We start from the raw sequence: 23,419 nt of genomic DNA, 5'->3' as shown, positions 1-23,419 counted from the left end.
GGCCTTTCAGGCTTCCTCCATGTGAGTAGTTCACTTTTGGAACAGTAAGAACTATATGTCACGGGGAGAAGTGGGGTCATCAGGATTTGAGAGATGCTTAGGTGGAGCATGGCCAAAAGGAAGGTTGGGAAATGATCAAAATTTCTATTGGTTACATGCTTTTTTTCCAGTCAATCCAGGCCACTGCTCAAAAAAAAAGTAAAGGGAACTCTTAAACAACACAATATAACTCCAAGTAAACCCAACTTCTGTGAAATCAAACTGTCCACTTAGGAAGCGACACTGATTGACCATCAATTTCACACCTTATTGTCAGCCCATTCAACTTCCTACAGAACAAAGGATTCAATGAGAATAGTTCATCCATTCAGATCTAGGGTGGGTTCTTGGAGGGCTCCCTTTATTCTTTTTAAACAGTGTACTTACTTCTTCATGTTTTTTAACCCTCACTATAATAAAGCTGCCCTTTAAGAGGAAAAAATCCAAACCTACTTCTCTTCAAAACAATAAAGAATATCAATTCATATCAGCTATTTCATGTCTTCAATCTAATTATGACAATAGCAATATTGCCATTGTCATAGTGGGTGAGCAAAAACTTGATTTCCTCCGGGCTCCCTCCAAATGTGACTGTTCTCGGAGAAAGTTATGCATGTCCTCCCCCACCCCTCATCCCCCTCCCCGTCTCCATTCAATTGATTCTAGTGCTCGGAGGGGGACGCTGGCATTCGAGGGGCCGTCGCCCGCAGCAGATTACACATGCCCTGTTTCTCAAATCCCCACTTGGAGGGGGGGGGGGGGCGCAAAGTTATTGTTTCCCTTTCCTTCTGGCCAGAGCTGCCGTTGGTGGTCAGCCTCTGCTGCGGAGTAATGCCTTTTGATGTCAGAAGTGGAGTCGGGAAGGAAGGAGGGAGGGAGAGATTATTAAGGGGGAAAAATAGGAAGCTGGAGCCTGTCATATTTTGTTAGATTCCTGAGGCTGTTTGCGCCTTTGGAAGAGGCCTTCAGCAGCGGAGGGAGCCCCCAACACGGATAGACAGAACGAAGCGGACAGAGGAAGATGTGATTAGAACCGAGCCCAGAAGGAGTCTGAGGGTCCAGCACAGAGCGAGAGCCCCCATGGAGGGAGGCGCCCAGGTGGACCAGGTGCCTGGCAGGTGCAAGGACCCCTGGTGACCCTCTCTAGGCGCACCTGGGCATCCAACCAACTAGCCCAGCAGCCATGTTTATTGTCTTCAGGGTGGACAAGCCTGCTTCTCTGGAGGCCCTCCCTGCCCCTCCACTGACCACTGGACTTGGCCGCCAGGTGGGTCTCCATGGTTTTGTCCGCTCTGTGGGCATTTGACTTGAATTGGCTGCTCTTCTAAGTCAAGTCACGGTGCCCCAAGCAAGTGGAGACAACAGTCAGTGGACTGACGGAAGGCGGCAGCATCAAGGGGCCTCCGCAGGCCAGGCTCCGAGGCTGGGAGGGCACTGGGGGTCCTGCTGTTCCCTGGTGGCACTGCTCAGCTGGGGTGCTTGCGTCAAGGGAGCCTTAGCTGCCTGGATTAACGGGGAAGCATTCAGAGCAGTAGTTTTCCAAACTTGATAATGTTTAATGTGCGAGGATTTCCACTTCCAGAACTCCCCAGCTAGCTCCTTCTCTAGAGCAGAGACAGGAGGCCAATAAATTTAATAAGTAAATAAAACCAACCTTTTGGCTTGTCTGGGCTGCCTTGAGTGAAGAGGAACTGCCTTGGACCACAATATAAAATGCACAACATTGTTAACACACATAAGTGACACAATTCCTTTATGTTTAGTTAAGTGTGTGTACAGTATTGGCTACTGTCTGTCTTTGGTAGTTGTATACGGCTTGCTGTTGTGCCCTTTCTTAAAAGGGCATTATAAATACACATTTATTATTATTATTAGTAGTAGTAGTAGCATTGCCAGCATTTCAGCTGGAAAGGCTCTTGTTGGGCAGACAGTGGCTCCCACAGATGCGATGGTGAGCCTTCACTCTCAGCTCAAATCCGTTGAGGGACTGAGGGTCTTAGAGGAGGCCCCCTGTTCTCCCCTTCTTCTTCTTCTTCCTCCTCCTCCTCCTCTTTCAGGCAGCCCAGCTCTTCACTGCTGTGCCTGGCATCTTTGACCCTCCTTTTTTCTCTCCACCGATGCTTCGGCTGATCTCACGCCATCACGATTTGAGTCAAGATTTGCTCCCCTTTAAGCTTAAAGATAAAGAAGAGTGCGGTTATTATAAAATCTGGGGAAAGTTCTATCAATGGTTGGAATCTAAAAATAACTGAGAAATAATTATTTTTAAATCACTTTTAAAGAAATATAATGGTTTAATTTTATATTAAAGACCCGGGTGACGAAATAAGGCTGGGTGGCAGCAACAGATAAGGATTTAACACAGAGGTGAAAGGATGAAATGGGATATTGAGTAAAGATATCTATGTTTTAATATAGATAGAAAAGGGGATATAAGGGAACAGATTTCATAATATCGTTATTTGTAGAGGATATATGTTGGATGAGAAGTTAGCTTTAATTAATTTAGCAGAGAAGAGCAAATCACTTTATAGTAAAAAGTGTAATTTAAGATATTTAGACTTTCTTTTTGATTGTTTAATGTAACAAAGAAATATTATGTATTATTACTTTAGGCACTGAGTCTATTTTTTATTGCACATGTACGGAGAGAAACAACCTCCCACAGGAACTAAGCACAGGGTGGGGGGCTTGGGCAGTGGGCGTGGAGGAAGCAGCCATGCCGGCCTCCGGGCCTTCCTTCTGCCCCTGGCAAGCGTCTCTGCGCCTGGGCGCTGGGTGCCAGGGAAGGTGGGAAGGCCCCCAGGTGTCACGAGTTGTTAGGAAATACATTTGTCAGCCACAGGGTGGAAGAGGCTGCCATAACAGAGCCAAGACCGTCCTTTATTTATTCATAGGATTTTTTCCCTTCTCCCGGTGGCAGAGGGGGGGAGAATTAGCCAAGCTTCAATATTCATGGCTCGGCTGACAGCTTGGGGAGGCCCCATTGATCTGGCTGGAGGGGGAGGTTTGATTCTGCCTGTGCCTGTCATTGGGCGCTGCGGCTGAGTGGCAGCTTATGGTTTGGCTCCCGGAGGACTTGGTGCTCCCTCTGTTGGCTCTCCAGCCCCCCACCCCCTCGAGGTCCTGCCTGGGGCAGAGCCACAAGCTCCGAGCCACGCAGAGCACCTTGCGTGGGCCGTTGGGCAGAGGGGGCTCCCACAGGTGCAGGAGTCTTCTTCTCAGGGCAGGTTGTGAATCCGCCGTTCCCCCTCCCTCCCTTCCAGGTCTGGGAAGCCCTCCTGAGCCTCCAGGCCCCCCGGGTCAACGTCTTCATGGCAGTGCCCACCATCTACAGCAAACTGATTGCCCACTACGAGCAGCACTTCTCTCAGCCGCGCGTCCGGGACTTCCTCCACGCCATCTGCCAGGACCATATCCGGTAGGTCAGCCCCTCGTGCCCCATTCCGGCGGAGCAGGACCTCTCTTCCCCGGACCCAGCCCTTCCTCCGTCCCCTCCCCACCTGCTCTTCTCCGAGCACTTGGAGAACATCCTGCAGTCAGGGAGCCTGGAATTAACCCCATTTTCCCCAGAACGCCTGGCCCAGCTGGAGAAAAAGTGGGTTCAATCCAAGGCAGCCTAGGAAACACGCTGGGTTCTAACCCAAAGGGCTTAGAACGTGGGTGGGTTGGGCTGCCTCCTCCTACACTCACTGACCCGTCCCTGGAGACTGTTCCTTCCAGCCTTTTCCTTGTCAGCCATCTGCCTGGTGTCAGGACTGCTGTCTTTCAGAGCGAGGCCAGAGCCTGGGCTTTCCAACACGGTTAGCATCAATGTTTTTAACCGACAGCGATTGCTTCTTATGGTCAGTTTTGGAGTTGTGGGAATAAATAGGAAACAGATCTCGGGTTAGAGAGGGCGGTGCAGGGAGGGAGCCTTGGGGCTCAACATCCTTCCTGTCAACAACTACTTCAGTTTCAACCACAACAACACACGAGCACACAACAGATACAAACTCAAAGTAAATCGCTCTAAACTCGACTGCAGTAAATACGACTTTAGTAACCGAGTAGTTGATGCCTGGAACTCACTACCAGACTCTGTAGTATCATCTCCTGACCCTCAAAACTTTACCCTTTTAGACTGTCCACTGTTGACCTCTCCCGATTCCTAAGAGGTCAATAAGGGGCATGCATAAGTGCCCCAGCGTGCCTTCTGCCCCTTGTCCTAATGTTTCTCCTTTACTAGTATCATGTATATAAACATAGTTATATCTGTGTATGCCACCACTTGACAAACAAACAACTGATGCTTTACGCCTCCTCCCAAGATGCTTTGGGGAGGGGAGAGTATTTGGACACCCTCCTCCCACAAGCAGTCTGCCACACAGTGACCTTGTTTCCGAGAGTCCCCCAGGCTTTAGAGGCTAAAGGGCCCAGCCGGGCGGTGAGAGAGGATGTCTCCTGGAAGACTGGAGCTGGTCCCCCGCCTGCCCTGCTGACTCTCTGAGGGCAGATTGATCCAGGCTCACCGCTTCCTCCTCCTTGGCTCACAACCATCTGTCATGTTTCTGCGGATTCCAGGATGGAAGTGCAGAGCCCGCGTTCTCTTCTGGCAGGAGTCCAGCCCTCGCCATAAGCCAGTATGTAATCATGGGTTTGCTAATTGTGCTGGAACCTGATTGGCTGTAACCTATATATAAGGAGTGACACCCATGCACAGGTGTGGTTTGTTATAGAGTGTTTTGTGCTGGGTGGTTTGTTATAGTGGTTAGTGATTTGTGAATTGGTGATTTAGTGCTTTGTGGGTGGTTGCAGTGGTGGATGTAATAGTCGTGTATGATAGTTTGTGATAGCTTGTTTAGAGAAGCATTTTGCTAAGAAGAAAAGTAAAATATGTTTTTACAAGAAAGCCTGCTGCAGTGTTTTTTCATTGAAGACTTCAATTAGGTATAGTGGTTAAACTGTGGCTAGCTAGTGGGGTGACCGTCCTCGTGCGCAACACTCTCCCCCAACCCCCTGGTCCTTCCGCTTTCAGGCTGATGGTATCGGGCTCCTCGGCCCTCCCAGTGCCGGTCCTCGAGAAATGGAAGAGCCTGACGGGACACGTCCTCTTGGAGAGATACGGGATGACCGAGATCGGGATGGCCCTCTCCAACCCCCTGCACGGGCCCCGGGTTCCAGGTGAGGCTCCGGAGAGAGTTTGCAAGCGGCTCCCAAGCTCCGGTGGGCATCGTGTTCCATCCTGCGCATTGGAAGCGTGCAAAGAAGAGCAGCACATGGGCACGAGCAGAACCTGGGTGGAGGGTTTGAAGACAGGGCCCCTCAGTGCTCCTCCTTGGTGATCCTGGCCTAGAGGCTGTCCTTTTGCTCCTGTCTCTAGAGCAGTGTTTCCCAACCCTGGCAACTGGAAGATATCTGGACTTCATCTCCCAGCATTCACTGGCTGGGGAATTCTGGGAGTTGAAGTCCAAATATCTTCCAGTTGCCAAGGTTGGGAAACACTGCTCCAGAGGGCAAAGCAGGGAACATGGAAGATTGGAAGAGTAAAGCCCCCCCCCCCCCCCCCCGAAATTAAGAACATACAATCTTTGTAACAGGAATAATAATAATAATAATAATAATAATAATAATAATAATAATAATAATAATAATTTATTAGATTTGTATGCCACCCCTCTCCAAAGACTCAGGACAGCTCACAACAACATAAACATTGTAGAAATCCAATTTTAAAAAAATACAATTTAAAACCCTTGTAATAAAATAATCACACAATCCAATCAAACCATACACCAACCTTGACAATTGGGTGTGTGTGTGTGTTAATTTCCCCATGCCTGGTGGCAAAGATGAGTTTTTAACAACTTACGAAAGGCGAGGAGGGTGGGGCCAGTCCTAATCTCTGAAGCCCACCTGTTGACCAGCCCTTCAGTCCTGTCTTCTGCTGCAAGACCCTTTCTGGGGGAAAAGGCAGCGAGGGAAATGAGCCCCTCATCCCCTTTGTGAGTTTCCCAGAGACATTTGGGGAGAGAGCTGGACAGGCAGGCCTTTATATTTGGATAGAGTCTGGCTTGGCCGCTTGGCGGGTTGGGTGGACTGAAGCCTCGGCCTTTTATATGCAAAGGGGATACTTCCCTCCCTTGTACCATGCTCCCCCCCCCCCCCCCCAAATCCTCGGGTCTGTCTCAAGACTGAGCCTGCTCAGGCAGGGGGTCTTTTCCAGGTGAGCCAGGCTGGCCTGAGCTACATTACCTGTGAATCCCCTGAAAACGTTCAGTTGGTCACTGAACCCGACTTGTGTTTCTCCCCTTCAAAAAGACAAAAATCCCCCGAGGCAGATAACGGTCTCTGCTTCTCTGCCTGGAGGTATTTCTGACGGAGGGCAAAACCCCAAGTGGAGTTTGGTGATAAACTGAATCTCGGAGACGTGTGCTGCTGCGGCAAACACGATTTGCACTCTTAAGGTGTTTGGGTTAGATAGCAAGGGCCCTCCCTCACACACACCCCTCCCCTTTGGCAGGAGGACATAAAGGGAGCCTCCTGGGGGGAGGAGGAGGAATCCAAGGCCATCTGGAGACCCAGGAGCTTCAGCACTGGACAGCTACCTCTGCCGGCTGTTGAGTAGGGAAGGCAGGTGGAGGAGGTTTGCCTGGCCCCGTCTGCCGTGCCCTTTGAACCCGGCAGAGGGGCCACGCTCCGGCTTTCGTTGGCTTCTCTCTGTGGTGCAGACAGGCCCACACAGAGGGGGCCATAGGTGAAAAAGCTCCTAAGGTAGCCATCGCAGGGCAGTGGAAAGTCCTCCTGTTTTCAATGGGAGCGGCATGCGCAGAGATTTGATTGCACCAGTGCAGCTGCCATCCTGGCTTTTTTTGTCAAAGGATTTTTTTTAATTTTTTCACTCCAATCACATATGCAAAATAACATACCATCAATCTTGAAATACATTACAATAATTTATTTATTTTAAATTCGGTGTTCATACCCCAACCAATGCTGCCTCCTTTACATTTGACATCTGGACAAGAATAGTTAGACAAATTTCTTATATATATTTGAAAAGCTATTAACTAACACGAGTCTACGGAGAGGGGCGGCATACAAATCTAAATAATAAATAATAATAATAATAATAATAATAATAATAATAATAATAATAATAATTTAGGCTGCTTCTTTTCTAATCGCATCTAATCATTTAGGCCATAGTGCTTCCATATTCTCCATATATCCTTAAAGTCAATTTCTTGTATATTTCTTACCATTACTTTTATGCTAGTTGCCCTCTAACAAAGAAAAGAAAGAAGCAAAAATTCATCTTGGCTTTTTCCAATTGTCCTCTGCAGACACCCCAAGATCTACGGCCCCCATCCCTGGAGCTTTCGAGCCTTGTGGCCCCTGCCTGGGCATTGCAGCCTTTCGAATCACCACCATCGCTTGCTCTACTTTTCCTCTCTCCAAATGGGTCTTTTGCCCTTGCAGAGACCTCTCCCTTTACCTGGCTTCCCCCCCCCACACACACAAACGGGATCCTCCTGGTCCTCAGCAAGGGCCTCATCCCCCCCCCCCTTCTGTCAAGGTGCTGAGATCTGGGTGCGGGAGAGCTTTCGCTTCGGGAGAGGCAGAGAGAGAGAGAGAAATGTTTTGATTGCAGATGGTTAAACCCCTGCTTCAAATGCTTCTGTTTTCTGCAGCCCTTCCCTCCCCCCCTCCCCTCCCTCTCCCCGAATCCCCCTCGGTGTTGTTACTGTGAAGGGAGATGAATAATTCATGGGCAGTGAATGCCTCGCTGGGCCTAATCACCACTTTAATTGGAGGTTTAGATCAGAGGTGGCTAATAGCTCCTAGAGAGGAGACTCCACTGCCGACGGTTGACAGCCAGAGTGCGTGGGGCCTGTTTCAAGTCTCCCAGGACATTGCCATGCGTAACAGCATCCCGGCCGGTCTCCCCCGACACCAGAGGACCCAGAGCCCAGGGCCAATTAGATGTATCGGGGAAAGGCTGACAACTAACTTAAACAGAGGAGGAACCGGGCGGTTAATAGGGTCACTCCTGGCACTGACAGCTGCCTGTCTCGGGATGACGGTGGTGGAGAGCCCGTTTGACAAATGTCCAAGATCTCTTCAGTGGCGGGGGCAGCGGTGGTTTCTCCCCGGCTCCCTGGTTAAATGCCAGGAGTGGGAAAGAGACAGAGGCTGCTCCAGAATTATCCTTTAACTCTTCAGCTGCTTTTGAGTCCCCGTGGCTCCCCTCCCCCACCTCCACTTCCATCACCCAGGAGCCGCATTGGACCCTCCGACTGTTACCCAGGCAGACTTAATTTTTAAATGTCACTCGAGCCCCAAAAGCCAGAGTTATTGTCTTCACACAAAGACTTTTAATTGCACTGTCGTACTGGTATGACTATAATTAACATTGTCTGCGCTTCCCAGCATTTTAGAGCCCTCCGCTTCCAGAGACTTGTCATTTGGGTGGGTGGGAGGGAAGCAATAAGCCAGCTCCCTCTGAAGCTTCTTTTAGGGAGGGGTCTGAATGAGACCACCAAAGGCTGCCTGCTTTTCTCCCCTTTGGTGGGGTGGGGCGGGCGGGGCAGCCTCCTAGACAGCAGGGTTCTCTCCCCCTTGTCATAATTAAGTTGCTGTGCTGCCATTGGAGCACAAACCGTCATTGCAACCTGGTCATAAATGTCCTGAAAGACGCCCCTCTTTATAATTGGCATTGGAGGCATCTGGGTCAAGCCCAGCACTCTCCTCAGATGCTGGGAGCCTTCCTGGGCTGCTCATTCGCGCAGCGCAATCCAGAGGGTAAGGACGGGAGCTGTCCTTCAGGTGTGTTTGCACCAACGACCTGGGACTCCATCACTCTCACCTGCTGGACAGCCCCGATGGCTTGTGTCCTGTTGGGCTTTCCCCCACTGGACAGGCAGGGTTCCCTTGGGTCCCATTTGTTGGGGGTTCAAGGGAAAGGGAGGGTCTTGCCTTCTCTTTCTGCTCAAGATCCCCATGGACAATTGGGGGGGCCACTGTGTGACACAGAATGCTGGACTTGATGGGCTTTGGCCTGATTCATCAGGGCTCTTCTTATGGTCTCACGACTTGTTGCTTCCCGTGTGGCTCTTTTCATCAGCTTCCCCTTCCTCCCCCTTTTCTCTTTCCCAGGATCGGTCGGGACTCCGCTGCCCGGGGTCAAGGTGCGCATCGCCACTGGAAACTGGACCAAGGATGACTCTGCGTTCTGCATCCATGCCGAAGGGGACGAGATGGGCACCACGGTAATTCAGTGGGCGGCCCTGAAGGATGAAAGCGGGGAGGAGAGAAGGCCCCGAGGGCCAGTTGGGGCTCCCTTGCAGCCAGCCATATTATTATTATTATTTATTAGATTTGCATGCCGCCCTTCTCCAGAGACTCAGAACGGCTCACCACATAAAACAGTACAAATCCAATGATTAAAACAATTTTAAAAACCCTTAATATAAAAAGCAATCATACATAAAACAGAACGGCCCATGGGAATCAAATTCCCCATGCCTGACGACAGAGGTGGGTTTTAAGGAGTTTGCGAAAGGCAAGGAGGGTGGGGGCAATCCTAATCTCCGGGGGGAGTTGGTTCCAGAGGGTCAAGGCCGCCACAGAGAAGGCTCTTCCCCTGGGTCCTGCCAGACGACATTGTTTCGTCGATGGGACCCGGGGAAGGCCAACTCTGTGGGACCTAACCGGCCACTGGGATTGCCCGCTTCTTGCAACTGAGAGGGAAGAAGCGAGTTGAACCAGATGCGATTTGTGTGTTGAAGACACACACACACACACGCACACCTGCTCCATTTTGAGCCTCTCCAGCTCAGGCCCCCAAGATAGGGTAGACCCCACTTTGCTCTCCTGGAAGTCTTCACCATGTCTTGCTCTAGACCTGTGGTTCTCAACCTTTCTAATACCGCGACCCCTCAATACAGTTCCTCATGTTGTGGTGACCCCCAACCATAAGTCTAGTGCCAATTCTCCCAACGGAGCTTGAAGCTGATTGGCTGGAAGGTCAGAGGGACACCCCCACTGTCAACGCCTGATTGGTCAGATGGTAAAAATATGTTCCAAGGTCCCAGAATAGAAGCTTTAGTTACTAACACCAGGGGAAATTTGTTTTTTCCCCCCAGGGCCTTAGGTGATCCCTGTGAAATGGTCATTTGACCCCCAAAGGGGTCCCAGCCCCCAGGCGGAGAACCCCCTGCTCTACACCAAAAAGCCTTCTAACAAATGCTCCTTCCGCTTCCATATTCTGTAACTCTTGATGTCACTTCTTTTTCTTCCCGTGAGTCGCATCGGTCAGAGAGGCAAGACCGGCCCCCCTTGGCTGGCCCATGAATGTCTCTGTGGCCCTTGCCAGGCGCTGATCCAATTATCCAGCTGATGCCCCTTTCCAGGGGGCTTCCCCACTTCCTGCCCAGGGAGGGCCCAGTAATCCTTGTATGGAGTGGAACGACCGTCCTCTTCTGTCCCTGCCCTTTCCTGTAAGACGCTGCCTGCTTTCCTGGGTCATTTGAGTGGTCAGAAGGGTCTGGGCCCCCTTAGCTTGGAGGCAGCATTCACTCCTCCTTCCTCGCTCTCCGCCAGGCTGACCTTGCTGGGGGCAAAATGGCCTTAATCTTTATTACATAAATCGTTAACGCTTGAAAGGGAGCTTTTCAGTTTGCAGGTCTTCAAGGCAGCCTACGTCCTGGAAGAAAATTATTCATAATAATAATAATAATAAAGTCCACACTTGACTGAAAGCCAATAATCAAAGATGATTCAGCCAGCAGAAATAAGAGAAGATTAAAGCAGCAATAGAGATTACGGTATTTTTGCCAGCCGGCAGGGTGAAAGAATAGAATCGTTTTGACGCCTTGCCTAAAAGAGGAGGCGTAGAAAGAGGCCTCAGCTGGGCCCCTTTCACTTTGGGTGGGAAGGCCCTGCTCAGAGGACCTGGAAAAGAGATTTTGGATGACCCCCTTAACTTCACATGATGTGTGTTTCATATAAAGGACAACAGTTTCTTTCAAATATTATTATTATTATTATTATTATTATTATTATTATTATTATTATTATTATTATTATTATTCTATTCAATTTATTAGATTTGTATGCCGCCCCTCTCCGAAGACTTGGGGCGGCTCACAACAATAATAAAAACAATATTCCAGTGAAACAAATCTAATATTAAAAAGCACATAAAACCCTATCATATTTAAAAAAGCAAACAACATATACATACCTAAACATATTTAAAATAATAATAATAATAATAATAATAATAATAATAATTATTATTATTATTATTATTATTATTATTATTATTATTAATTGGATTTGCATGCCGCTCCTCTCCGAGGACTCGGGGTGGCTCACAACATATCAGAACAACATATCTAAAAATCCAATTAATATGGCTAAATATGTGGCTAAATATGGCTAAAAATGTAATATATCGTAGTAGTAAAAATATATCAAGAGTAGTAGATGCTCTCCGAGTCTGGGGAGAGGGGCGGCTTACAAATCTAATTAATAATAATAATAATAATAATAATAATAATAATAATAATAATAATAATAATAATAATAATAATAAAAAATTCCAGCAGACGTGGTTGGTAAATCCACAGGAACTGAATTTAAACATGCCTGGGATAAACCTAGATCCATCCTGAGATAAAATACAGGAAATAGTATAAGGGCAGACTAGATGGACCATGGGGTCTTTTTCTGCCGTCAGTCTTCTATGTTTCTGTAGTAAAAATTATGCTCTCTCAACCCCCGTTAAAATACAATCTGCCTCCAAAATTAATGATTGGAAGCGCTCTGAACTCCTTGGCCTTTGTTTCCAAAGTGCCTCGGTGCAATTTACAAGATTTACGATTAATCTGCAGCTGGAAGATGGGAAGTCAGGCGGCCCAGGAGCAAGTGTCCTAAATTAATGTTGCCAGAGATTATATATGTCAGGACTCTTCCTCCTCAAAGGGAGGTCAGTGGTGCCGGAGCTGTCTCGCTTTGCTGGCTGCAGCCGGGGAGAATTCCTGGGAAGAGTAGGGGCTCCTCCTCCGTCCCATGGACATCTGCCCCTCCCCCAAGGATTGCATGGGGCAGCAGCTTCCTTCTGACCTCCTCCTCCTCCTCCTCCCCCCTCTCTCAAATGGGGCTGAAGAAAACTCCTTGCCCTCCTGCTCAGCTTGGGAGCTCCAGCTTCTTCTGAATACGCCTCCCTCCAGGAGAAGGGAAAAGACCCTCAGGTTTGGAGGGACAAACCCTGGGCCATGGCAGGCGGTCGGTCTCAGGAGATAAAACTGGGAGTCCCGGTTGGTTGGTTGCTGGCGGGCGATTCAGCAGCATCCTCAGTATTGTTCCCGAGTGATGTTACCTGGTTGGGTAATGAAACGTTTGCAAGCAAACAATCAGCTCGGAGAATGTCCAGGACTCCACAGTTACAAATATTGTCTTCTGATGAAAGCTGGTTTTGCTCACTGGGTTGATGGAACCGCTACATGCGAGCTCCTTTTTAAAGAAGGCAGCAGAGGGAGGACGTGGTGGTCTCCTCTCCCTCCTCCTCCTTTTTTTTTCTCTTCTTCTCTTCCTCCTCCTTCCTTTACCCTTCTTCTTTCTTTCTTCTTCTTCTTCTTCTTCTTCTTCATCTTCTTCATCTTCATCTTCTTCTTCCTCCTCCTTCTTTTGCCCTTCTTCTTTGTCTTAATCTTCTTCCTCTTCCTCCTTCTTTTGCTCTTCTTCTTCCTCTTCCTCCTCCTCCTTCTTTTGCCCTTCTTCTTCCTCCTCCTTCTCCTCCTCCTTCTCATTCTTCCTCTCCTCCTCCTCCTCCCTCTCCTCACAACTTGCTACTGCCAGCCCAAGCTAGCAACACCATACTTGAGTTGATCTGGCTCAAGATAAATTTCCATCCAGTCGTTTCATAAATCATGAAGGTAGCCCACCTCCTTTTGCCCTCTGTTTGAGGTTCTCCTCTGAGGCTTTGTTGGTACATTGTAGAGCATCCAGACGTCCTGGCCAGAGGTTGTAAACAGCTTCACTGATTTTAAGTGTGGAATGTCACTGCAGGTGGCAACATTTGCTGCTCTTGTCTGATCAAGAAAATGCTAAAAAGACCCAGATCTGATTAGATCTCCTCTTGGAGGGAGGGAGGAAGAGAGAGAAAGAAAAGGAAGGAGGGAGGGAGAGAAGGAAAGGAGGAAGGCTGAAGGCGAGTGTTCTGCCCTCTGCTTCAAGAAAGCCCTGGGGGAATCAGTCCACTCTTTGTAACTGGATAGTGGTTCAATCCATCCAGTATGTCTCCAGTATAATATGTCTGAATGGTTGTTTATCCCTCCAGCATCCCACGTGTAAAGGTTGAGGGGGCTTCTTCTTGTGAAATGCATATTCCTCATACTTATCTCGGGATTCCTCATGTGCTTTTGAGAAAACGAAGGTTTAGCCATGACGCATGTAAATAGGAAACTTAGATAGGCAGAGATTTGCAAACTGAGCCCCGTTTTTAAAACCTGCTGTGCTTCCTTCCTTCCGCTGTGCCGTCCTTCCCTTACGTGCTTCTCCTCTCACTTCAAAATACGAAGCTTTCCAAAATGAAGACTGAGCTGATTGCATTATTCCCAGGCTCCTTTATGAAAAGTCGGCATTGCAAAGCCAGATGCGAAACGTGGCTTTTGCGGATGACAGCCAGGGCTGGGCTGGGGGCGACTTTTGCCCCTCCTCCTGCTCCGTCTCCTCGTTGTCTCCCCAAGGAGCCCCAAATCGGCCTCCTCTCTAATTGGGGAGGGATGGGGAGGGGGGCAGACCCAGCTTCCCAGTTGCCTTCTGCAGCCCTGCTGCAGGACACACCGCTTGGAGCAGAGATAATGCCGCTCGCTGGCTTGGAAGGGAGTCGAGGGGGGAATTTTTAATTACAAGAGGGTCTGTGGGACCAGGTTGCCTAGGAGATGGGCAGTGTGCTGCTGAGCACTTCACTCCCAGCAATAGACGGCAATTAAAAGTTTATTGCTACCTGATGCCTGGCTGGTGCATCTTTGCCAGCACGAGCGAGTGAGCGAGCGGCTCTTTGCTCTCATGCAGAAACGGCTGCGACAGGCAGAGACCAGTGTTTCTCAACCTTGGCCGTTGGAAGATGTGCGGACTTCAACTCCCAGAATTCCCCAGCCAGCGTTGCTGGCCTAGACAAAAAGAACAGTGTGTTTTGGGCGAGGAAAGGAAAGGGGAGAAAACGGACCTGCTTTGTTTTGGGGAACAACTTTACCAGAAAGGCTTTCTGGACTTCCTAGATTGGCCCATGGAGGAGAGCTAGCTGATTGTCCTGTGTGGTCAAGGCAGGCCAAGTCACCTGGCCCGGGCAGGAGAGCTGTCCAAGAAGGCCAGAAATGGTTTTTATCAAATTCCCATTGCTGTCACCCTGTAGAAGGAGCTAAAGTTTGCAAAACCTCAGGGTGGCAGAAGTTTGCCGAGTTGAAGCTTGAGGCATCCAAGCCCAGAAGCAGCTTAAGGAACTCGGTGGGTTGAGCAAAATGTGATCATTAAAATAAAAAACCCTTGGAAAATGGGTGGAAGGAACAAGAAGGAATGCCCTGCATAACCGGGGGTGGCGCAGCAGGTAGAGTGTTGTACTGCAGGCCACTGAAGCTGACTTGTAGATCTGAAGGTCAGCGGTTCAAATCTCACCACCGGCTCAAGGTTGACTCAGCCTTCCATCCTTCCGAGGTGGGTAAAATGAGGACCCGGATTGTGGGGGCACTATTGCTGGCTCTGTTCAAAAGTGCTATTGCTAACATGTTGTAAGCCGCCCTGAGTCTAAGGAGAAGGGCGGCATAAAAATCGAATGAATGAATGAATGAATGAATGAATGAATTAATTAATTAATTAATTAATTAATTAATTAATTAATTAATTAATGAATAAATAACCGCTCTCCCAGAATCCTCCCCAATTCCTCCTGGCAGGTGGGATTTCTCTCCACTTGACCACTGACTGGCTGCCTTCTCCAAAACGCTGACCTTTGATCCCCCTTCCCCCCATGTTAGTGACCGTGGCTGCATATGGTGTGGTGAATGCTTTGCCTTGACCCCTGTCTCCATGTTTATGAGCATCTCAGAAAAACAGCCTCTGGACATTTGGGGTGCAGAGAGAAAACTCACTATGGAGGTGAGGCCTGACTCTCTTTTTACTGCTCAGTCTCAGAGCTGAGAGTAGGAATTGAGGGGGGGGGGGATTTGCTGGTGGATGTGGAGAGGGTCTCGGAGGAGCATGCGGTGTGGCCTGTGTCATCTGGCCGTGTAAGCCAGGAGGGGGCCACCAATTAAGCGCTCCCCACTGGGTGGGTTTCCCCCTCCCTCTGATTAAAAATTGTTTATTCAGATTTCTGATTTTTGTTCAGCAGATGGATTAATAAAATGATTCATTTATGCAGATAGACGGAGCAGAAGTGAGGGGGCTCCCCCCCCCGTTAACACCCCCCCCTTCTTCTCTGCCAAGAGGAAACTTCCTCCTATTCCTTAAGTATCTTGATTCAGGTAATTATTTAATTGCAAATATAAACCAGCCGCGCAAACCCTTTGCATTTTTAACCAGCGGCAGGGATGGTGGTGGAGGAGGAGGAGGAGGAAAAAGCCTTTTGTGGAAAGAGCCTCTTGAAAAATTAAATTTTATGGCTCTCTCCGCCTGCTGCCGCTACTGGTGATGGTGGAGGGAAACAGCTGCGGTGTTTACGACGAGCTCCCTCCGGCCAGATTAACGTTCTCACTTTGGCCTTCCTTGGGCAGAGCCTGCGGGTGGCGGCCACAAAAACCGTCCAGGCTTAACTCTCCCCTGAAGCACAGGGCCATCTTTGGAGGGGGGCAACGGCCCCTCTGGATTTTGGGCAGGGGGGGGGGCTTTGCTAACTCCCCCACAATGGAGTCAGACACTCGCTGCTGCCCTTGATAAACTCCCCCTTAAATTGGGAGGAGGAGGAGGAAGATGCTTGGAACAAACTTCCAGCAGACGTGGTTGGTCCATCTACAGTGACTGAATCTGGGATAAACACAGATCCATCCTAAGATAAAATACAGGAAATAGTATAAGGGCAGAGTAGATGGACCATGAGGTCTTTTTCTGCCGTCAGTCTTCTATGTCTCTATGAACCTTCTGGGTCTTTCTCAGCCTCATCCTGGAGGTTTTTCTGACAGCTCTGCTAGGTATTGATGTTGGGGGGGAAATTGGGGTGTTTTTTTCCTGTTTCCAATCTGTTCCTAATCGTTAAAACACCCAGAGGCCCCTTTGTGAGATGGGTGGCCATACACATTTATTGAATAAATTTCTGATTGATGTGCCTCTTGGCTGAGGACGTCGCCCTTCCCCACGGGCTGAACCTGAGTCCTCTGTGACCCTTGGGGATCCTTAGAAATTCCCCGCAAGCAAAAGAACCCGGAGCCTTTGGGTCCCCTTGGGAGGGGAGGGGGTGTCAGGAGGGACTGGCTCTCCCCTCCCTCGGTAGCCCCCCCTACCGAGACCGCCTGCTAATAGAGAGGTGGAGAAAAAATGAAGCATTGAAAGACCCATTTTATAATCGGTTGCATTTCCTTTCCCTTTATTTCCACGCGTGGCGAATGCCATCTTATCTGGCGCACCGGCCGGCCTAGCCAGCTCCATTTGCTGGATCTGTTTTGCACCGGAAAGCTACCCAGGGCCGGCCTTCCAGGGCACAAGCCGCGCCTCGGTGTTAAAGTTGCTCGAACGCATTAAAGCAGCTAAAATGTGCAGTAAAATGTGGCATTTGGAGAACAGGGTGTCTGTGCAATTAGCCGTCTGATGCTCCCAGCAGCTGCTTGTAAGTTAGATCCGGTGCATCAACGAAAGGGGCCTTGGAGATTTGGAAGGAGAGAAGAGCACGGAGCCGGCTGCAGAGCCAGCCCTTCGTTGGAGGGGGGGAAAGCCGGCTTCAGGCTTAAGGAGGCTGCCCTGTGGGGTCTGTTGTGTTTTCCCCTAGGTGAACAATCGCCCACAAAGGCTTCCTGTACTCCCCTCTGCCCTTTCTCCCCCCCCCACCTCCCTGGGCAAGCGAAGTATCCAAGGGAGCACAGCTACAAGAGAACGAAGCCCTCCTCCAATGATATCCCCTTTATCTCTCTCTTAATAATAATAATAATAATAATAACAACAACAACAACAACAACAACAACAGAGTTGGAAGGGACCTCTACTTCAGACAGATGGTTATCCCACATCTTCTTAAAAACTTCCAGTGTTGGGGCATTCACAAGTTCTGGAGGCAACTTCTGTTCCACTGGTTAACTGTTCTGACTGTCGGGACATTTCTCCTTAGTTCTAAGTTACTTCTCTCCTTGTTTAGTTTCCACCCATTGCTTCTTGTTCCACCCTCAGGTGCTTTGGAAAATAGCCTGACTCTTTCTTTGTGGCAACCCCTGAGATATTGGAAGGCTGCTATCATGTCTCCCCTGGTCCTTTTTTTCATTAAACCAGCCATGTCCAGTTCCTGCAACCATTCTTTATATGTTTTAGCCTCCAGTCCCCTAATTGTCTTTGTTGCCCTTCTCTGCCCTCTTTCTAGAGTCTCAACATCCTTTTTGCATCGTGGTGACCAAAACTGGATGCCGCATTCCAAGTGTGGCCTCACCAAGGCCTTATGAAGTGATATTAACATTTTGCGTGAACTTCATTCTGTCCCTCTGTTGATGCAGCCTAGAATTGTGTTGGCTTATTTGGCCGCTGCTGCACACAGCTGGCTCATATTTAAACATGTGTCTTTTACTGACTGCAACCCAGCCAATAGGAGGCTGTGAACCCTTACAAATGGGGGGAGGGGAGGGATCGCATGCCTGCTGACAGGGAGCTGTTCTCTAGATCAGTGCTTCCCAACCTTGGCATCTTGAAGAGATCTGGACTTCAACTCCCAGAATTCCCTAGCCAGCGAATGTTGAAGTCCAAATCTCTTTAAGTTGCCAAGGTTGGGAAGCACTGATCTAGATAGAAGGGGAAGCACGGAGCGTGTGCCAGCCCCCCACCCCAATAATGTATTTGAAGCCCATCCAACTTTTCCATGGATGCGGGATGGAAGGAGGACCCTCTCCCACCTACCTGGTTGCACCTCCTCAGGCTGTTAGCGCCCTTGGCCCTGACTTCCAGCAGGAGACGGGGAAGAGCCAAGTTGCTTTGCTCACCTCCTCCCTTGATGGACGACAGTTGGGAAGAAGCTCTGAGGGGCAAAACCGGAGCCTGAGCCTCGCTGTCATGCTGAGAACCGGTCCAGAGGAGTCCAGATCTGCCCGGGGTCTCTCTCTGTGGACAGACAGGGGGTCCTTTTCCCCTTTGTTCTATCTCCCGATTCTTCCAGACCCGGTCACAAAACGCAGCTCTTTCTTGGCAGGCAAGGGGCTTCTTCAGGGCTGCCATGTGTCTGGTGCCATTAATTGGGGGATGGGCTTTGAAGACCCCCGGAGCCGGTTGGGTAGGTGACTCTTCTGTCTCCACAGGTGACTCCAGGCTTCGATGCCAAAGAAGGGGAGCTGTTTGTGAAAGGACCCACAGTGTTTCGGGAATATTGGAACAGGCCTGCTGAGACCCAGGACGCCTTTACTCCCGATGGCTGGTTCAAGACAGGTCAGAATCTCAGGCTCTGGGTCTAGTTAAACACCGTGTGTGTGAATCTCGCCAGCTTGAAGGTGCCTGGGCTTCCTCTCCCAGAATTCTCCTGGTAGCTTGTGGGAGGTGAAGCCCACACATCCTCCGGGGGTCACGGTTGAGATACACGAAGAGAAGAGAATTCTTTCTTGGCCAAGGGTGATTGGACACACAAGGAATTTGTCTTTGGTGCAGATGCTCTCAGTGGACATACAAGAAAAAGAGACATTTGTCAAGAATCATGAGGTACCACACTTAATGATTGTCATGGGGGTCAAATAAGCAGTCGGGAAACAATAGTAATAAAAATCTTAAGGATACAAGCAACAAGTGACAGTCATACAGTCATAAGTGGGAGGAAATAGGTGATGGGAATGATAAAAAAATTAGTAGTAATAGTAGTGCAGACTTAATAAATAGTTTGACAGTGTTGAGGGAATTATTTGTTTAGCAGATTGATGGCATTTGGGGGAAAAACTGTTCTTGTGTCTAGTTGTCTTGGTGTGCAGTGCTCTGTAGCGATGTTTTCGGTGTGGGAGTTGAAATAGTTTATGTCCAGGATGCAAGGGGTCAGTCAATATTTTCACCGCCCTCTTTTTGACTCGTGCAGTCTACAGGTCCTGAATGGAAGGTAAGTTGGCAGCAATTGTTTCTTCTGCAGTTCTGATTCTCCTCTGAAGTCTGTGTCGGTCTTGTTGGGTTGCAGAACCGAACCAGACAGTTATGGAGGTGCAGATGACAGACTCAGTGATTCCTCTGTAGAACTGGGTCAGCAGCTCCTTGGGCAGTTTCAGCTTCCTGAGTTGGTGCAGAAAGAACATTCATTCCATCACATAAAAGGTGATGGAAATCCCCTTATTCCATTAGACGTTGCTATTGGACTGACCCCATGTGTTTATAGGGCTGCTTGGGGCAATAGGGCCAAAGAAGAAGAAGAAACAGCCCCACATGTTGGTTTGTGGCTCAAGGCTGGATTTGCTGTTGGCCACAACCTGGGAGCTGCTCCTTGCAATTCTGATCGACGGTTGTGTGGCTGCTGTTCCTAGTATGTAAATAACACTTGACCCCTTTAAACCAATTTAGTGTTTCGGTGATTCTGTCACAACAGTCTGATTCCTAGTCATTGTCCACTTAAGGCAGGGGCCCCACTGAGTGCCTCATTTATTCTGGTTCCAGCCATCGGGCGGCAGGCGGTGCACGCAAACAGTTGAGTCCATAGAATGGGAGGCCTCTTGGGTGCAGCTACTCATGCCCCGGTCCTGGCACCTTTCTCATCACACGGGGGGCCGGTCAGTCGCCCAAGGAGCCTGAATTGAGTGCAGTTCAGGGCAGGAATCAAGGAGCCCCTCCCTTATGAAACCAGGTTGCAACGCCTCGGTCTCTTCAGCCTTGAAAGACGGCGTTTAAGGGGTGACTTGATCAAAGTGTATAAAATAACGCATGGGATAGAAAAGGTGGATAGAGAAAAGTTATTTTCTCTATCACACAATACTAGGACAAGGGGGCCCTCCCCAACGCTGACAGGTAAGAAAGCGAGGACAAATAAAGGGAAATATTTCTTTCCCCAGAGGGTCCTTGGTTTATGGAATTCACTTCCAGAAGAGGTCATGACAGCTGTCAATCTTGGTAGCTTCAAGGCAGGATTAGACAGATTCATGGATGCCAAGTGTATCATAGGTGGTTATTGAAACGGATGTCCATGTTGCTTGAGGCAAGCAGGATTCCCTTGGGTCCCATTTGTTGGGGGTCAAGGGAAAGGGAGAGTTTTGCTTTCTCTTTCTGCTCAAGAGCCCCATGGACAAATGGTGGGACACTGTGGGACACAGAAGGCTGGACTCGAGGGGCTGTGGCCCCATTCAGCAGGGCTCCTCTTAGGTTCTTAATGTTCAGAGACAGAGAAGGTGCTTCACTCCACCCCAGGAAACCATGAAGGTTCCTTCCATAATTCAACAGTGGGGACTTCGCTCAGGGGTCCCCAAGCACCAGGCCATGGACTGTTTGAGTGATGGGCAAAAGTGCACGTGCTAAACTCCACTTGTGTGAGCAGGGTGTGCACGCACACCTCTTGCACAGCTGGGGCTGTGTGTGTGTGGGTCATTCAGAGCCCACCACCCACCAAGGCCTCCAAGCTACCAGTTAGGACCGTGAGAATGTGTCCCTTGGTCCCTGCTGCTGGGCTTTGAGGGCAACCAGGCTCAGCTTCCCAGGGGCCACGGTGGGAAAGCAGAGCAGGCCTTGCTGCAGAAGAACTGAAGGGACCTTGGAGGTCTTCTAGTCCAAACCCCTGTACTATTTCAGACAAAGGCCTGTCCAGCTTCTTCTTAAGCACCCCCAATCTTGGAGCACCCACAGCTTCTGGAGGAAAGTCCTCCCACCAACTGCTCTTGTATCTTCTGCCCCACAGGAAAAAAAGAGGGCAGCAGGGGGGGGGGGCTTTGGCACACGGCGGCTGTTAGAATCCCGCTTGGCTGTTTAAGCCTGTTGACCCCACTTCCTCTTGGCCTCCCTCTTCGTTTGGATTAACGAGGGACCCCCGTGTCCTCCCTTTGTTCAGCCTGGGCGTCATTAATCTTGGGGGAGGCGAGAGGCGCTTAGGGGCCTCATGAATTCCCTTCCTGCCCGTCAGCCGTGCAGGGGGGGAGGGGATTGCTCTCCGTGCAGCCTCGGCCTGAATGGCCCCAGTTGGCCCAAGGAGCTCACGCAACAGTGGCTGATGTCCCGGGTTCGAATTTGCCGCCTCTGCACTAACCGGCTGATGGGCAGCCTTTCTCAACCTGGGCGCTTTGACGATCTGGGAGTTGAAGTCCACACATCTTCAGGCGGCCCAGGTTGAGAAACACTGCCCCAGGCGGAGGAGGACGCTGGTCAGAGACGGCTGAGGTTGGGGCGAGGCCTGTGCATGTTCTGAACCCGTCAATGGGCCGTTTGGCCTCCGCCTTGCTTGAGCTGTCCGGCCCTTGATTCTCTGCTGACTTTTCACTCCTATTTGCTCCTTTGGGTCTTACCACGAGCGGTGCTAATCACTTAAACGTAGCTGCAGCTGGACAGGTTTTGCCCTGGCGCAAGGGAGGGTAGCGGCCGGCTCAGATTGCAAAGGCAAGCTGGATTATTTTTTTCCTGGGTTTTTGTTTTTAAATGTATTTTTCAGAGTTGATCCTCCTGATAAATATTTCAGAGGCAAAGAAGGAATAGCACGCATTAATTATTGTAAAGAGATGTCTTCAGGAGAAAATGATTTTGAAATTCAGTTTAATTTCATTGTAATGTGCGGCAAACAGGAAAGGGGTCTATGTGTTTAATTGGCTCTCGGGGGTGAGGCCTGGGAGATGCCTTGCCTTTGTCACAGGCCATTAGCGATACAGGCTGCATAATGAGGAACTACAATCAGCTCACAGCTGCTGGCTCCTACGGGAGGGAAGGGTATTAAATGGAAATCAGGATAAATTAAACTTAACCCTTTCGCTGGCCTCAGCTCGCTTCTGAGCTAGACGCCGGGTGGAGGAGGGGGCGCCAAAGGATCCCTCTTCCAGACTGGGGTGTGGCGTGTGTGTGTGTGTTTGTGGGTGTGAAATGGAAGGCGGGTCCAGATTCCACGGAAGGGCGTTTTGATTGCTCTCCTTCAATCTCCTCATTATCAACCCCTCCGCCGGCCCAACAGTTTTCTTCCTCGGGAGGGGGGGGCGTGGTGGTGGTGGTTTAGATCCTCTGAAAAGATTAGGCAAACAGTCAAGTGATGCCACTTGACCTCAGAGGGGAATACAGATCTCAGGCTACCCACTTTGGCCTCCTCTGCGCATGGACCCTCCCCGCTTCTCATCCCCACCCGAGACAAGGCCGTTTTCTACCAAATGCTGGGATGCCGGGATTGTCTGGTCTCATGAAGCAGGGCACTTGACCTCTGCTGTCCAGAAACTCAGCCCGCGCTCAATGACCACAGAAGCTTCACAGACTCAACCTAGCCAGATATGCTGCTTATTGCAAAGAAGGAAGATGGACTGGAAGATACAATCAAAATTAGATTGATAGACCAGCCTCCTCCTCCCGCTCGTCTGTGGATATTTGGACATTTCTCTTTTCAGCCTTCAGCATCCAAGTCTGCCTGACCTGGGAATCTCCAAGTCCCACTTTGCCAGCTTCCACTCTACACGGATCTAGATTGCAATCCCCAACACAACCTCTAGAGGGCAAGGAAGGAAAGAGAGAAAATTCTGACTCGACCCTGCCATCTAGTGGCCCCTGGGAGCTCTACCAACGGAGTAAGGCTGCTCCTTGGCTCAGTCCTGACTATATATACCAAGCAGCCTTTTGTTTCTCAAAAAAAATAAATCCTCAAGCGAGGTTCTCTAGAGCAGTGATTTTCAACCTTTTTTGAGCCGCGGCACATTTTTTACATTTACAAAACCATGGGGCACATTGAGGGGGGGGCACTAAAAAAAGTTTGGACAAAAAAATTCTCTCTTCCTCCCTTTCGCTCTACAGTATTTCTCTCTCCCTCTTTCTCTCCCTCTTTTTTTTCTCTCTCTCTCCATCCCTCTCTCTCTCTTCCTTCTTTCCTCTTTTTTGCTCTCTTTCTCTCTCCCTCCCTACTTCCCTCTATGTCTTTCTCTCTCCCACCTTCCCTCCCTCTCTCTCTCTCTTGCTTGCTTGCTTTCTCTCTCTTGCTCTCTCTCTTGCTTTCTTTCTCTCTTGTTCTCTTTCTCTCTTGCTTTCTTTCTCTCTCTTGCTTTCTTTCTCTCTTGTTTTCTTTCTCTTTCTCTTTCTT

At 49.6% G+C, this 23,419-nt stretch overlaps 1 protein-coding gene across 11 annotated transcripts in view; it reads left to right on the top strand.

The window, feature by feature from the left end:
• The window catches only part of ACSF3 (acyl-CoA synthetase family member 3), a 46,866-nt gene that overhangs the window by 9,793 nt on the left and 13,654 nt on the right, over positions 1 to 23,419 (top strand). For all 11 annotated transcript variants that reach the window (XR_011559899.1, XR_011559901.1, XR_011559900.1 and 8 more), the window contains 4 exons: positions 3,306 to 3,460; positions 5,057 to 5,202; positions 9,178 to 9,290; positions 18,510 to 18,636. Coding sequence is in view for 7 of the 11 variants with exons in the window: in XM_070761806.1 (XP_070617907.1) it covers positions 3,306 to 3,460; positions 5,057 to 5,202; positions 9,178 to 9,290; positions 18,510 to 18,636 (541 nt within the window). In the remaining 4 variants the exon portion in view is untranslated. The remainder of the gene's footprint in view (positions 1 to 3,305; positions 3,461 to 5,056; positions 5,203 to 9,177; positions 9,291 to 18,509; positions 18,637 to 23,419) is intronic.

Source organism: Erythrolamprus reginae, chromosome 9 (assembly GCF_031021105.1).
Source record: "Erythrolamprus reginae isolate rEryReg1 chromosome 9, rEryReg1.hap1, whole genome shotgun sequence".
NCBI lineage: Eukaryota > Metazoa > Chordata > Lepidosauria > Squamata > Dipsadidae > Erythrolamprus > Erythrolamprus reginae.
This window is presented reverse-complemented; position numbering and strand designations above follow the sequence as displayed.